At 45.3% G+C, this 14,531-nt stretch overlaps 1 protein-coding gene across 5 annotated transcripts in view; it reads left to right on the forward strand.

The window, feature by feature from the left end:
• Positions 1-4,031: 4,031 nt before the first annotated feature.
• Positions 4,032-14,531, forward strand: part of ZNF821 (zinc finger protein 821) — a 169,572-nt gene continuing 159,072 nt past the window's right edge. For all 5 annotated transcript variants that reach the window (XM_078669671.1, XM_078669673.1, XM_078669676.1 and 2 more), the window contains exon 1: positions 4,032-4,210. In XM_078669671.1, the coding sequence (XP_078525797.1) occupies positions 4,205-4,210 (6 nt within the window). In that variant the 5' untranslated portion in view covers positions 4,032-4,204. The remainder of the gene's footprint in view (positions 4,211-14,531) is intronic.

Genomic DNA, 14,531 nt, shown 5'->3' on the forward strand with positions numbered 1-14,531 from the left:
CTCAATTAAGGGCAATCAGGAGTGGCAGATGCTACTGATAAACTGCCAGTCCCTTCCAAAAGACAGCGCGGAATTGTTAATTCTACTAGATGACAAACAACCATCACAGAGACATGGCTGCGAGATGACTCCATGCCAGATGTGACCATGGCTCTCCCGCAAGGCTATACTAATGCAAGGTGTGACCGCAAAGAAGGGTGGTGGGATAGAAATAATCTTTAAATAAAATATGTTATAAATTGACTGCATGTAACAAAGAACTCTGCAGTATTGATGCTCCACAAAATTTGCAAGCATACGACAGCAGCACCAGCACTTGCAGCCTTGCATTGGCTGCCAATACAGAAGAGAATGCCGTTTAAATCTCTTTGTCTGGTCCATCGCACCCTTAACAAAAAAGATCCCAGGCTTATTCAATGCCAGGTCTCTCCTTATAAGCCGGGAAGATTATTACACTCTGAGGGTCAGAATTTCTACTGGTCCCAAGGATCAAGAGAACAAGTTGTGGAGGGAGTGGAAAACAACCATTACAACGCATGCATTACAACGCATGCTTTTACCCTGCATGCCATTACAACAAAATGGCTTGCTGTAGGGGGGTATAAGGCGTTAGATTTAACTTCAACACCTTCCCTACTGTTGCACAGACTGGCGTTGGAATAGTAAATAATACTATTCCAAACTCCAGCGTACCACCAACAGCAAGTTGTTGTTTAACAACTTGCATTGTAATGGCATGCGGGGTAAAAACATGCATTGTAACGTCATACAACCGGAGGGAGTTCTTTTGCATATCTGACACCTAAGCTCTGGAATGCACTCCCAACACACATCAGACTGGCTAAATCAGAAATCAGCTTTAGAAAACAGTTGAAAACAGGGCCGGACTGGCCGGAGCGGGCACCGGGCAATCCCCCGGTGAGCCGCACGGGTGGGCGGGTCGGTTTTGGGCCCCTATGGGCCGATTTTGTTACAGGGCCTTTTTTGCAGCAAAATCGGCCCTGTAACAAAATCGGCCGAAAACTGTCCCTGGCAAAGAGCTCGGCGGCACCCCCAACACCTGGGGGCGGGGGGGAGAGCACTTTGCCAGGGCCGGTTTTGGTTCCCAGTCCAGCCCTGATTGAAAACCTACCTAGTCTAATCTCGAGGAATGCAAGAAGTACCGCTAGGTTTATTACTAGCGCTGGGAGGCCCGTTGAGTAGTCATGCGCCACAAAAATTCCAAAGAATAGAATATTGCCAACATCTGTTAACAATTATAACAGCACCACATAGGATGTAAACATCTGTATGGCCAAATAACATGGAATAAATTGTCTACCCTGGCCCTGGTAGAAAGCTTTGACTATTAGTGGACACAAACACTGTAGCAGTTGACGTAAGGAAATTAGCTTGAATGACAGAGGAAGTGGTGGGAGACTGTCACATACAGTGACCTTCTGGTCTAATAATGACTATCACAGTGTAATGTATGTATTCATTTAATTAATTAGAACAATAATGCCTAATTCAGATAAGCTATGTTGCCTTGACTAGGCCGCAGACAGCTTGCATTGACATGTATTGATATTTGCAGAAAGAAATGTGCACTTTTATTTTATGTGAATAAGCTTTTCCTCCGGCATTTGTTTCTGTTTTTAGGAAATCAGTGAAATAGAAGCCTAATTCATGGTCTCCCTATTGATTAATTATATTAATTTGTGTTCTTCTTAAGGTGGGCATAACCAGGATGTTGCTGCCTTTGTAACGTTCAAGGTCCTTTGCTCGAGCCTTTCTTATGGACCAATCATTAGGTGAACTATCTATTGCATTTTCGTATTACATAAACATCATGTTATTTCATGAATTTGCTACGCATGCCTCATTCATTTATATGCAGAAGAACTGGGTGTTTCTAGATGTATCTTATTGAATGTTCTTATGTATCAGAATATTCTTTAATTTACTAGAATGATACAGTGCTAGTTCAGCTCTATTATATCACATCTCACCACTGATTAAGTGTGGCTTTTCTGTTTAAAACCATATAAGATATAATTTTGGGGGGATATGTGCCAGACTTTGCCTTTCTAAAGGTGCTGTCAATCGATTTATAACTGGTCTTTACTGGCTTCCCTTTGAAGGGAGATTGTATGTCAAACCTCTCACTGAATTCTGTAGAAGTAGATCTTATATTCATCTTCTGACATTTTTTAATTTAGGTTTGCTATTGAGACATTGATTGCTATTGATCAACTTACCACTTGTTGCAGTTTGTAATCATCTTAATTTTGAATAAACGTATTGTTTAACTTGAAACTCTGTCTTGTGTAAGTGTATTTGATTAACTTAGATTCAGTCTTATGAAGTCTCAGATAATCCCGATCCTACCTATCAACCCTCTTAATTACTTTAATTAGAGCGTTGACACGTGTGGTAACAAGAGACTCACATCCTGGTTTAGCATGAGTACCAATAACTCTTATAAGTCCCAAGCAGAGTTTATATGTCCTCCAGGAGATTGTCAGCAAACGCGGAGATTACTTATGTCGAAGGAAGCAAGAACAGCTGCTATTTAATTATACAAACCGAAGGGGGAGATACTTTGTATAAATGATTGACGATCCTGGGGCTCAGTGAAGAATCTGGATTTTCCATTGAATGCAATTTTGAAGTGAGATGGTCCCACAAAGGAGAATTGCATTAAAAGATCTTGGAGGTTCTCAAGTGCCAGAAAGCCTTTTCTGCACAAAGCAGTGTATTTTGCATAGTTCTGTGCAATTGCAATTTTAGGACCATTCCATAGTTCTGTGCAATTGCAATTTTAGGACCATTCCATCCATTCTGTTGTTTTTTCTTCATTTGGTTTAAGATTTCCTCCACGTGTCTATATCTTAGTGGTCTGATTATCATTGCTCTCGCATGTTTTAGCTCCTTCTGTAATTCCGTAGATAGCTTTTAACTTAGCATTGTATGCGATCTTCCTATTTCTTTCTTGCATTTTATCATTAGTACACCTAAACCACCTTTGTCTATTGAACTGGTGTTTTTTCTTTCTCCCCACTTGTATGTCCCAAATACTTGATACCTCTCCTGTTCTCATGTATCCAGAGAGTACCTGGTCCACCCTTGCCAACTATCCCTTTATTCTATGAGGAAGGAAAACTTTTTTTTGTCAAATTGGATGTATTTCTACATCGTAATTCACCCCTTTTTCAAGTAGTGGACAAAGCATAAATACAGCATTACTTTTGTCCAAAAAGCTACCTCTTGGGGGTTGACATATGTTTATCTTCTCTATGCAGACCTCTCAATCTTTTCCCACTGCAAAGAGGGTGACATTTAGTGGTTTTGGAAGGTGATACCACTGAAATAAATGGGAGTGAACGTTATTTTAGAAGATGATGGGGAGTTTCATTGTGGGCAATTGCAGACTATGGAAGGCATCAGTGGTGACGACTGGACCTTTCATCCCTTTCAACCAAAATGGTCCAAGCTTTCTGGGGTGAGGGTCCTCATAAAGGAAAACCTGCAGCATTACAGTTTAAGGAAAAGTTGGGATCATTCGTATTAGGCTTTGCTCTACACTCCAAGTACTCACATAATACTTGAAATGAATGTTGGTCTATCTATCTGTTTAATTGTATTTTATTCCACTGGTAGATGCATAGGGCACATCTTCCATTCAAATGCAGGTGGCACCTCTTTATTTTCAGCCTGTCCTGGAAGGGATGGATGTTGCTTGTTGGACGGGTAAACTTAGCCTAAAGAGAGTGACACCTTGAAAATGAGTATGTGTTGCGTGCCACACACATCTCTCCTCAGGTACCCAAGGGTCCAGCCCACACCTCGTGTGTGCCGTGGGTTGACCCTCGGGGTGGGTGGTACCGCGCGGCCTCCTCTCCATGTACCTCCTAGGGTACCCTCGCGCATCTCTCCTCGCGCCCCCACCCGCTCCTCCGCCGTTACTTTGGAGTGCGCGCGCCTCCCCCGCAACGGCCGAGCGGCGCGCTCGCGGACGCCGCCATCTTGCTCTGTCTGTCTGTCTGGTCTTCTATTGTCCGTCCGCGGCTCGGGACGGAGCCTTCAGCTGCTGAGCTGGCGGCGTCCGCGAGACCTGAGAGCCCCCGCGTCCGGCCGAGCCTTGTCACAAGCCCATATCGGCCTGAGGGCCGCATACCGGACCACGTCCGTCTGTCTGTCCACTCGAGACAGCGCTGACTGGATGCAGGTGAGACATCTGCCTTCCAGGCGGATGAAGCGGGCAACAGGCGTGTGCGTCTCTGGATGCAGGGTTCCTTTATTCCCTGTATTTTTCTGGATGTGTCAGTGTGTCTGTCATTTTGCCTTTCTTTTTGGGTCAGCAACGCTGCCTCCTAGGGTGTCTGTCTTTGGGGTCGGAATGCTGGCTGGCATGGTGTTATTTCGTCTGTACTGATGCTACGTTCTCTCCCTGCGCCTGTTTCTGTTTTTCCTTGCATTTCCGACGGAGTTTTCCGATACCCACTCAGCAGCGACTGCTTCTTCTGACTGACCCTCTCAGTGTTTGCCCCTCTCAGTGTTTGCCTCTGATCCTGATGAGGATAATGCAGTGTCTTCCGGTGTTTAGCGGGGGTGTCTAATACCGCCACAGGTGGTCCTCCGGGGAATCAGCGGCTGCACCTCCTGGTGTCTGCACCTCCTGGTGTCTGCATCTCCGGTGACAGAAATCCTACTGTCCAGCATCAGTAATGCTGTGTTCTAGTGTCTGAACCCTTTCTAATGACTCTCTTAGTAATTGCTTTTTGTGTGCCCCACTGCTTGTCTCTACAGTCTCTCAGTTGGACCCAGGCACCAGTGTCTCGATTACTGTGGCACCAGAGTCATACGCTGCCTCTGGCGCCCCTGCCTGGCTAGTCTTTTCTGGGATGAGTTACATTAAAACGTCCCGCATCACATGGCGTCCACGGTACCTCCAAGTTGATCTTTCAAGTTTCTGTCACTTTCTCCCCAGTTGTCTTTTTTCGTTATTTATTTTAATTATTGTTAATTTCCCAGTGTTTGTCTTCGGTTTGATTGACAGTGTCACTCCTGGTGTCTTTCTCAATGCAGCTGTCTCTTTTGTAGCAGCAATACTGTCACTTTAGTCTTTGTTTCTGAAGTCAGTGCGCCTGTATTTGTTTGAGTGCGTTGCTGCTATTTCACATTGTTACTCAGCTATCCCTCGATGTCCCTCTCATTAGTATCAGTCTCTCCCACTTTCGCCTACGGTGTCCCTCTTTCAGGGTCTGTGTCTTATGTCAGTGCTGAGTCGCGACACACCTCCACCCCCCAAACGTTTTATTTTTTTGCCAGCGATGTGGTCACTGCTTATAATGTATCTGGTATCAATGCCACTGGCTCTCTGGTGGTCTCTCTCGTGTGTCATTAATAATGCGGTCACTTCCGATGTTGCCATATCTGTTCAGCTAAGTCTGTCTTTATGTCTGTGGTCCAGTTATCAGAATGTCGGTGTGCCTGTCTCTCAAGCTGATGTGGCAGCGATGTTGTCTCTTCCTCTGTTTCTTTTTCTTCAGCTTAGTGAAGGAAGCTCTTTTCTCTGTTCAGTTCTTGGGCTTGCGCATCAGTCATTGATGGTGCACTTCTCAATGTGGTTGTTTGATGTAACTGACAGTTGAGCTCTCTTTGTGTGATCTTTCTTAGAATTTGCCTTTGGTGTTAGTAAATATCGCCTTTCAGTGTCTTTTATGTGTTATTTGTATAGCACAAATATAGCCGGAGCGCTATATAGGATCAAGGGGTAACTTTCAGTCAAAAGTGATTGCAGGGGCCCTTGTGTTCTGAGAGCAGACTTGGGCTTGTCAGCCCGATGGTTATCGGTATGTTGTTTCAGATTCTTACTGCATGGACAGAGCAGGCTTGTGTTTTTTTCGCATTTCTTTTCCCATTTGACTGTGTTCTGGTTGGTGGTTTGTAGAGAGTTGACAGACGTGGGGATCTAGACAGCCAGCTAGGCAGGGGTGGTGTTCTTGTGGTGAAATTTAGGGTTCAAAAATCTTCTCTCAAGGGCAGTGTGCCACTGATCTGGGTTTTTCATTTCTTGCATGGGTGCCAGAGGTGCCATTTCTTCACTCATGTGGCACTGGGACTACCATGCGAGTTAAGCTGCTCTTCCCTTTGGGTGGCGTCATTGTGCATTGCATCATCAGTTTCTGCTAAGGGTCTCTTTGTTGTCAATAATGCTGTCTCCTGGTGTTTGCCCCAGGGTTCACTGATAGTATTTCTAATGAATGCTTCTTCTGCATGTTTCTTGTATTTAAAAATAATCTCCGGTGGCAAACTGGATCAAGAAACTGTTATGCCCTTGTTTCCTGGGAACAGAGTTGCTACTACAGATGCACCACATTGGCACTGCCCACAACTCTGATGACAGTAACTTTTTCATATCTGTCCTAGAAGCTCAGTGGTTAGGGAGCATAGCTGAATATTCTGCACGTTGTTTCTCACCGAGTTTCTACAATAGCAGTACTAACAGTGCTATGGTCTGGGCTAAAACCACGTTTGAACTGCATGCAACAAATGGCAGTATCCCTCTTGGCTACAGCTTTGCAGTGAGATTGCAGCTTTCCTGATCAAGGGTGATTTCCTACTGTTGCTACCCTGCTTCATCTGAAGTTCAGACTAATTCAATCAACTGGCACTCGTGGGCTAGAGCTTATGCTGGTTATAGGTATATGTACTGAGGGTAAGCCAATGGCCCTTCTCAAGGTGTGCCACTTAAAACAATTATAGTTCCTAACACTCTAAAGCAGAACAAGCATTCTTTGCAGAAACAGAGCTGGGCAGCTTCAGATGTTCAAAGGGGTCATGGATAAGAGAGAATCTGTGGAGACTACCTGATTGGAGTATTGTTTCTTACCAGCCGGTTCTTGGTCCAACACAAATAGGAAAGTTGCAGATGGCTACAGAGCATGTGAATATTTTCAGGGTGTAGAGTGCAAGACATTCCAGTGAGGGCTAAGCCGTCAGCGACAGATCTAGAAGCAGAGCTGTCCAGACTGATTGTCATATCGGATCAGTTTTTTTCTTGCAGAGATTTGTCCTGGTAAGAATTAAATGTAGATCCCTCCAGCCCTATGTCAAAGACTGGAGGCAGTGAATGTCTGTCCAGTTTCTCTCCTAATTTCTTGAGGATAGGGCAGCTCCTCCCAGTAGCCATATTATAGCTTTGCACAGTGTAACATGTTAAATTAATCGTGTGCCCTCTTTAAGAGGGTCCCAGTTAAGGTGAAAAAGCACAATGGTCAATACCGTGGCAATTCGATAATCCTTGAGTGAAGATGCAGTAGATAAGCCAGGCACCAAACGTTCCCTGACACATAGAACATAGAAGAGCCAGGCAAAATAATCTAATGGAATTCAGCAGCAAGAAGCAAAAATAAAGAAGAAATTGTATGATGAATTGGACGAAAAAGTATGGAACTTATTTGTTTCAACTCGTTCACCTCTTGTGTTTGCTTCATAGGAAAGATATGTGCTTTATCTTGGAATGGGAACCTCTATTCGAGATCTCTGGACAATCTACAAACTTGGAAAGGGTAGTTTATAGGCGTGGCCTCGCCTCCTTCCTCAGAATGATGACGTTGGTTAAAGCCTAAAAAAGACCAAGTTGGACATCCTTTGCCCGCTGCTGGATCGCGCTGCTCCACTGCCGCCTGCGCCGACACAGGCTTTTACCTCCGACAGTACATAGATCTTTCTGGCTGAACGCGATCTCTGACCGTCAGCACAGCCCAGGCTCTGAAGAGGGTGAGCTGCAGGCTGGGTGCAGCGTCCCGCAACACACCGTCCGAGTGCGCGGTGCAGCCGTGCAGGCAGCCTTCCTCCCACCAGGGTCTGTCTCGGGTAGTCTCTGGGTACAGATGTGACACTCTTACGGAAACAGTTTACCTACGTGGTGATTATACCTCCCACCACGAAGTGCTTGTGTCCGGCATCATATTCGACAATCTCACACGTTTCTTTTATATGTTAACAGTTCTTCGAATTAGTATTCTTGGTGGACTACTGTTTGATCTGACTTTTAAACTCTAGGATCTTAACAATGTATGCTGTATTACTTAGGCGTTGAATGGGTCTAAGTATCTACACTCTTTTCCCTTTGTCTTTCTAATGTTACTCCTTACATAGTGGCCTTACTTATTTGATGTATACCAGTTTGTGTCTCTGTTTCTCCCTTTGGCCGAGTGTATTTTTTTATTTTATTCTAAGAATGAAGGTAATTCTGATAATTGCCTGAATGGCACGAATACTAATGCATCCAAAAAGGAGGTGCTAGGAATTAGAATAATTTATGTTCGAAACTGGTGTTACAGAATAGCCTACAGCTGATTTGCTTATAGCTAAGTGCATTTTTACATTACTAAGCAGGTAACAGCCCTTCGTTTCAAGAGAACACTATTGCATTTCACTAGTACAAGTCAAGGTTTCACTGCTGCTTTATGTTGAAGGGCAATGAACTAGAGTTTTAGTTTCAATCGTAATTCGAATCCTAGCGGTCATTCTTGGCCTCAATATGGCTCTTACTTGTCAATCACTTCATCAGGCTTAATGAAAACAGATTGTAAGCAGTCCATTCCTTATGTCCTCTGCTTACATTCCTTACATTTCTCTTGTCTCCCCTGCTATTTAATTCAGTGTTTACGAATGTTAATGAAGATCACAGGATGGACAAAAAGGTACATGTAACACTAGCCATCCATAATGGAAATCTCCACTAAAATAATGAACAACCCTCCATTCATGTCCAGTACAGCAATGGAAGGGAAGCTTTAGGCCTTCTTTCTTTAGTAGACGGTCAAGATGAACAGGGGTACCATCTGTTACTGTGCTGCTTGATAGGATTGTAGAGATCTCTTGCTTTTCTTACACAACTAAACAGTCTTTCTGCAACCAAATGAACTCGTTCAAGTTCTTAGTCCTGACTTTTCGTGCCTTCTCGAAGATGTTCCAAAATAACTTCAGAAGATGATCCCAAATACCTTCAGAACCTTATTCTTCCACGTGTTCCGGCAAGTTCCCTCCGGTTCTTTGATGCCAGGCTACGGTGGAGCCCGTGTTCAAGCAAGCTAGAAGGGGAGGGCTCTCCTTTCCATATTTGGCCACTAAGCAGTTGAACTCCCTGCCTCAGTACCTCTGCCTGGCTTCCATAGAAGCATCTTTTTGTAAATATCTGAAATCCAGCCTATTTAAGTTAAACCAACGTCCATCTTGCAGAACACAAGCCTTGGTCACTAGGGACTGGATGCCTTGGTTGTGGGTAGCTGGAGTACTCTATACATGTATCATTCATTCGTTCATATTTCTGTGGCAGCAGTTTACCTTAAAATGTGCAGTTTTACAAGTGAGAAAATAAAAATCTTGTTTTGCTGCAATGTTGCTCTGTGTGTATTTAAACCGATTTCTATTTTTGTTTGAGTTTTCTTTATGATTTATGTACATTTACTGTATAAGAAGATACAAACTTGAAAGAAAACGTTGTTTCTACTCAGGAATTGATTTTCATTTCTCTGTAATAAAAAAAGCATTCTGTGATAGGTAAGGCCAGGGTAATGTTGAGGCACGCAATTTATGTGAATCTAGCTTCAATTTAACTATTAACTAACTGGAATGAAGTCACCAGTGGTCCTATATAAGGCGTCCTCCCTATGAACATTTGTAGTGCTACAACATGGATCTTGGCTCATATCTTTTTTGCGGCCTTACTGGTTTGGTACAGAGAATTTGGTCAAAGTAAGGCTTGGCGCACTGCCAGTCAGTATTTTTTCCATAAAAAGATAGTTTTGATCTTCTTAGACAGTTTCTGATGACTATTCTCCTTACCCTCATGTTACTCGACACCCCTCCCCATTAAGAATTTGTTTTGATCTGTATCTATTGGAAGTGTTCTTTTTGTTGTGTTTTATCTTGGATTCTACTTTGGCTTCAGTGGTGCTAGGAAGTAAAGTTGGACTGAGGTCGTAGGTCACAGATCTATAGAGCTGAAGTGACACCCATTTGCCTTTATTGCCCGAGATTCTCCTGATGTAGAGCATAGTTAAAAAAGCAAGAATATGCAATGCAATAGGTCTCGCATAAATTACGTTTGAGCTATTGGCATTGCTAAATATTGCAACACCAATTGCAACAAAAGTCTATAAATTGTAGGCCAAAAAAATGTGTACTTATTTTTTTAGCAATGGTGGCATGCTGCGCTTTAGATGAATATGTTTAGTAAAGTGTGCCATACTGCGATTGCTACAATAGTTAATTGCAGATGCGTTAACAATTAATGTGTGCACTGATGGCTGGTAGTGTGTGTGCCTGTAGAAATTGCGCACTGATGGCTAGTGGTGTGTGTGCCTGTTGGAAGTGTGCACTGATGGCTGGTGGTGTGTGTGCCTGGTGGAAGCGTGCACTGATGGCTGGTGGTGTGTGTGCCTGGTGAAATCGTGCACTGACGGCTGGTGGTGTGTGCCTGGTGAAAGCGTGCACTTACAGCTGGTGGTGTGTGTGTGCCTGGTGAAAGCGTGCACTGACGTCTGTTGGTGTGTGTGTGCCTGGTGAAAGCGTGCACTGACGGCTGGTGGTGTGTGCCTGGTGAAAGCGTGCACTTACAGCTGGTGGTGTGTGTGTGCCTGGTGAAAGCGTGCACTGACGTCTGTTGGTGTGTGTGTGCCTGGTGAAAGCGTGCACAGACGGCTGGTGGTGTGTGTGTGCCTGGTGAAAGCGTGCATGGATGTCTGGTAGTGTGTGCCTGGTGGAAGCGTGCACTGGCGGCTGGTGGTGTTTGTGCCCCGTGAAAGCGTGCACTGACGGCTGGTGGTGTTTGTGCCTGTTGAAAGCGCGCACTGACGACTGATGGTGTCCCTTCCTGGTGAAAGTGTGCACTGACGGTGCGGTTGAGTGTGCGGTTGAGTGTGCGGTTGAGTGTGCGGTTGAGTGTGCGGTTGAGTGTGCGGTTGTGTGTGTGGTTGTGTGTGTGTGGTTGTCTGTGTGTGGTTGTGTGTGTGTGGTTGTGTGTGTGGTTGTGTGTGTGGTTGTGTGTGTGGTTGTATGTGTGGTTGTATATGTGGTTGTGTGTGTGGTTGTGGTTGTGTGTGGTTGTTGGTGTGTGTGTGTGTGGTTGTGTGTGTGTGGTTGTGTGTGTGTGTGGTTGTGTGTATGGTGTGTGTGGTTGTATGTGGTTGTGTGTGGTTGTGTGTTGTGGTTGTGAGTGTGTGGTTGTGTGTGTGGTTTTGGTTGTGTGTGTGTTGTGTTTGTGGTTGTGTGTGTGGTTGTGTGTGTTGTGGTTGTGTGTGTGTGTGGTTGTGTGTGTGTGGTTGTGTGTGTGGTGTGTGTGGTTGTGTGAGTGGTTGTGTGTGTGTGGTTGTGTGTGGGTGTGTGTGTGGTTGTGTGTGGTTGTGTGGTTGTGTGGTTGTATGTGAGGTCGTTGTGTGTGGTTGTGTGTGTGGTTGTGTGTTGTGTGTGTGTGGTTGTGTGTGTGTGGTTGTAGTTGTTTGTGGTTGTGTGTGTGGTTGTGTGTGTGGTTGTGTGTGTGGGTGTGTGTGGTTGTGTGTGTTGTGTTTGTGGTTGTGTGTGTGGTTGTGTGTGTGGTTGTGTGTGTGTGGTTGTTTGTGGTTGTGTGTGTGGTTGTGTGGGGAGTGAGACAGAAAGAACTAGCGGTTGGCAGTCTGGAGAGAGTTACACAGATAGAGACCATTAAATGTAGATATTCAAAGAAAAAAATGTGTTAAAGGCGGACAGAGAAGCAAAGGCAGGGTTGAAACAGGGAGAAAGGCAGGTGAAAAGGTTATGAGCGAATAAATAAAAGGAGATTGGAGAAAGAAAATAAAGTGGGCACATTTTGGAGGTAGCGAAACAGAGGTGTAGGAAAGAGCGTGAGAGAGAAAAGAAAATAGCAGAGCGGTGAAGCATGCGACTGGTCTATACATAGATGGAGGATGAAAGACAGGAGAGAATAAAGTGAAAGGAAGAAACGAGAGTTGAGAGCAGAAAAAGACAGAAGTGAAGATAGTGGAGGAGAAAAGGAGGTAATGAGTGAGATGAGAAATGCAGAATAGACAGTAAAAAAGGTTAAATAAGGAGAGAAGAGCGAAATATTAGAAGAGGGTGCGACGGAGAGCATGTCTACAGTTAGTTTCAAATAGTACAGCTGTAAACTGTGATTGCTCAGCTGCCCATATTTTGCTTGAAAGTACATTGGAATAGACAAATGTTCTGGTGGTTCAAGATATAAAACACAAAAAGTTATGTTTTTATAAGAACCAAGTCCACTCTTCCAGGGCAGAGGCATGCCATTTGCGGATTCACCGTGAGTGGGGGGGGCCTGGACGGACATTTGTTGGAGAGCTTTCCTGCGTTCCCGTGACCTGCCCTAAGCAAGCACATGCGCGCACCCGTTCATCAAGAAAGCAAAAGAAAGATGCAATTAAGTGGAAAACGAACCTGAAATATAGGACCAAACACCGGAAGTGTAACAAGATTTGTCACAGCGTGCAGGTTACATGCACAGTCTTCTCAGTGTGTTCATTGTCCCCTTTATAATGGATTGTGGGGTAGCTTTCAATGAGGCAGCAACACAGATCCGATTGCCCGAGCACGTGTTTTGTACTTTGCTTGAATTCATCTAGCGCTTGGTTGCTTATCAAACTCATTGTGAGACTTAAAGCGCTCGGCCAACGACAACCCCGCTTGTCAGTGCAGAGCTGGTACCAGAGAAGCGCAAGAGCGCCATCACTCGTTGCAAGCCTAGCAGGCTGCCTCTGAAACTTGGGAGGGTGGAAGTGAGGAAGTGGAGACGGGGCTGTGTAGCCACCCCATGGGGTAAAGTGGTTGCGCCCAGTTTGTACTTGAAAAAGATGTTTGTTTCTTGTACGTGATAAATAACAGGGGGAGGGGCACTGGCGGGTCACAAATGCATCACGATGATAGTGTGTTAAAACAAGTAGGGAGATAACATTCTGAAATCTAAATTCTGTTTATTTGGCGGGAAAGTTGCACGTTGTCACCCCCGTGTTGATTTCTGCAGAATCCTGCAGGAGTGAGACGAAAGTGGCCTGCGGAAGTATTTTTATCTGGGAGAGGAGGAAGGCAACGTGCACCGCCTCGTGAAATGGATCCAAAAAAACCCAAGCTCTCGGCATTGCTGTGGTGGGGGCAGGGGAGCGCATTCCTTTGAAGTCTGAAGCCAAGGCTCAGACAAATGGTGTGGGATGTGGCTCGCAATGGTGTGGGTTTGCGATGTGCGATGTGCGATGTGCACGCACCTGGCTTAAATGAACTGTACCCGATCCGCAGCAGTTTGGGTAGACTTTTGGAAGCCCTACTATAATCTCGACCAAACATGCTAAAGTAATGCTGTAGGTCGAGACCTAAAAACTGCTGGCTCCGATCTGAGGCCAGGGTCTGTATTACAGAAGGTGCCCTGAGGGTGCAAGATGCTTGTGCGTCCCCTTCTGTAATAGCAATAGTGCTGGCGCACTTAAAGAGCCAGTGCTACCTTCAGAGGGTGTTCCTTCGTTTGCATGGGTGTGCCTTATGCAAATAAGGAAATTCCTTTGACTCTGCTCCCACGCCATTTTACAGACGTGGGCGCAGAGTCAAAGAAGCCCTCAGGAGGCGCACTGACAGTGCGCCATTTAAAAGGTGGTTTACTGTCAGAATGCCCCCTCAGAGCAGCCCTCTGCAGGGGTAAAGGGGGTCCCATGAACCCCCAGACATCCCCTTTGAAAGTGCAGTCGGTTGCATGCACTGTGAAAACATGGAGCAGCTGCTCCATGTTTTCACATGAATGCGCTGCCCTGGGGCATCGCAAGGTCGCAGCTGCCCTGGGGGCAGTGCATACACCATAATGGGGTGCATTATCATTGTTTACGCCGTGCGCACCTTTTGAAAATGCGTAATACGGCCCATGGGGTTATTTCTACTTTGCATCACTACTGTTATAACTGAGTTTATTATTGCTTTTTTATGTCTGTAACTCTTTTTCTTCAGTTTTACTGTAAAGTGCACTAATGCCCAATGGTGGGTAGGGACGCTATAGAACACAGCTAATAAACTAATAAATTAAATTAATTTCGAAAAATCTGCTGTAAAAAAAAGAAATCCATTTTAAAGCCATACCAAATTTGAGTGACATATTCTTCTCCATGTGTCTATCTCTGTGGTCAGAGATGCTGCCTTTCCTTTTACTGGCCTTTCTAATTGGTAATGAGGTGCCTGTATGGTTATGTGATGTTGCATCTCCTGAGGGGCATGGCCACGACCTCCACCAAGATGGCCGCGCACTTGTGAAGCTCCGGCCCGGTGGTCCCGTTGTTGCTGCTCGTGGCTACCGAAACTCTCCTTTAGCAAATGTTCAGCGTCGGCTGAGCATGCAGTGCACCCCAGGCCTGTGGCGCTGGTAAATAGAGACCAGTTCTGGTGCCAATTTCGAGTGGAGGGGGAGATAACATCCACGCAGCCGTCACGCCTCGAAGGCCCCGTCGTGACAGGGGCGAGCCTGAGGCAGAGGTCGCACGACCTCGCCAATC

The sequence above is a fragment of the Lissotriton helveticus genome, chromosome 12 (genome assembly GCF_964261635.1).
Source record: "Lissotriton helveticus chromosome 12, aLisHel1.1, whole genome shotgun sequence".
Classification (NCBI taxonomy): domain Eukaryota; kingdom Metazoa; phylum Chordata; class Amphibia; order Caudata; family Salamandridae; genus Lissotriton; species Lissotriton helveticus.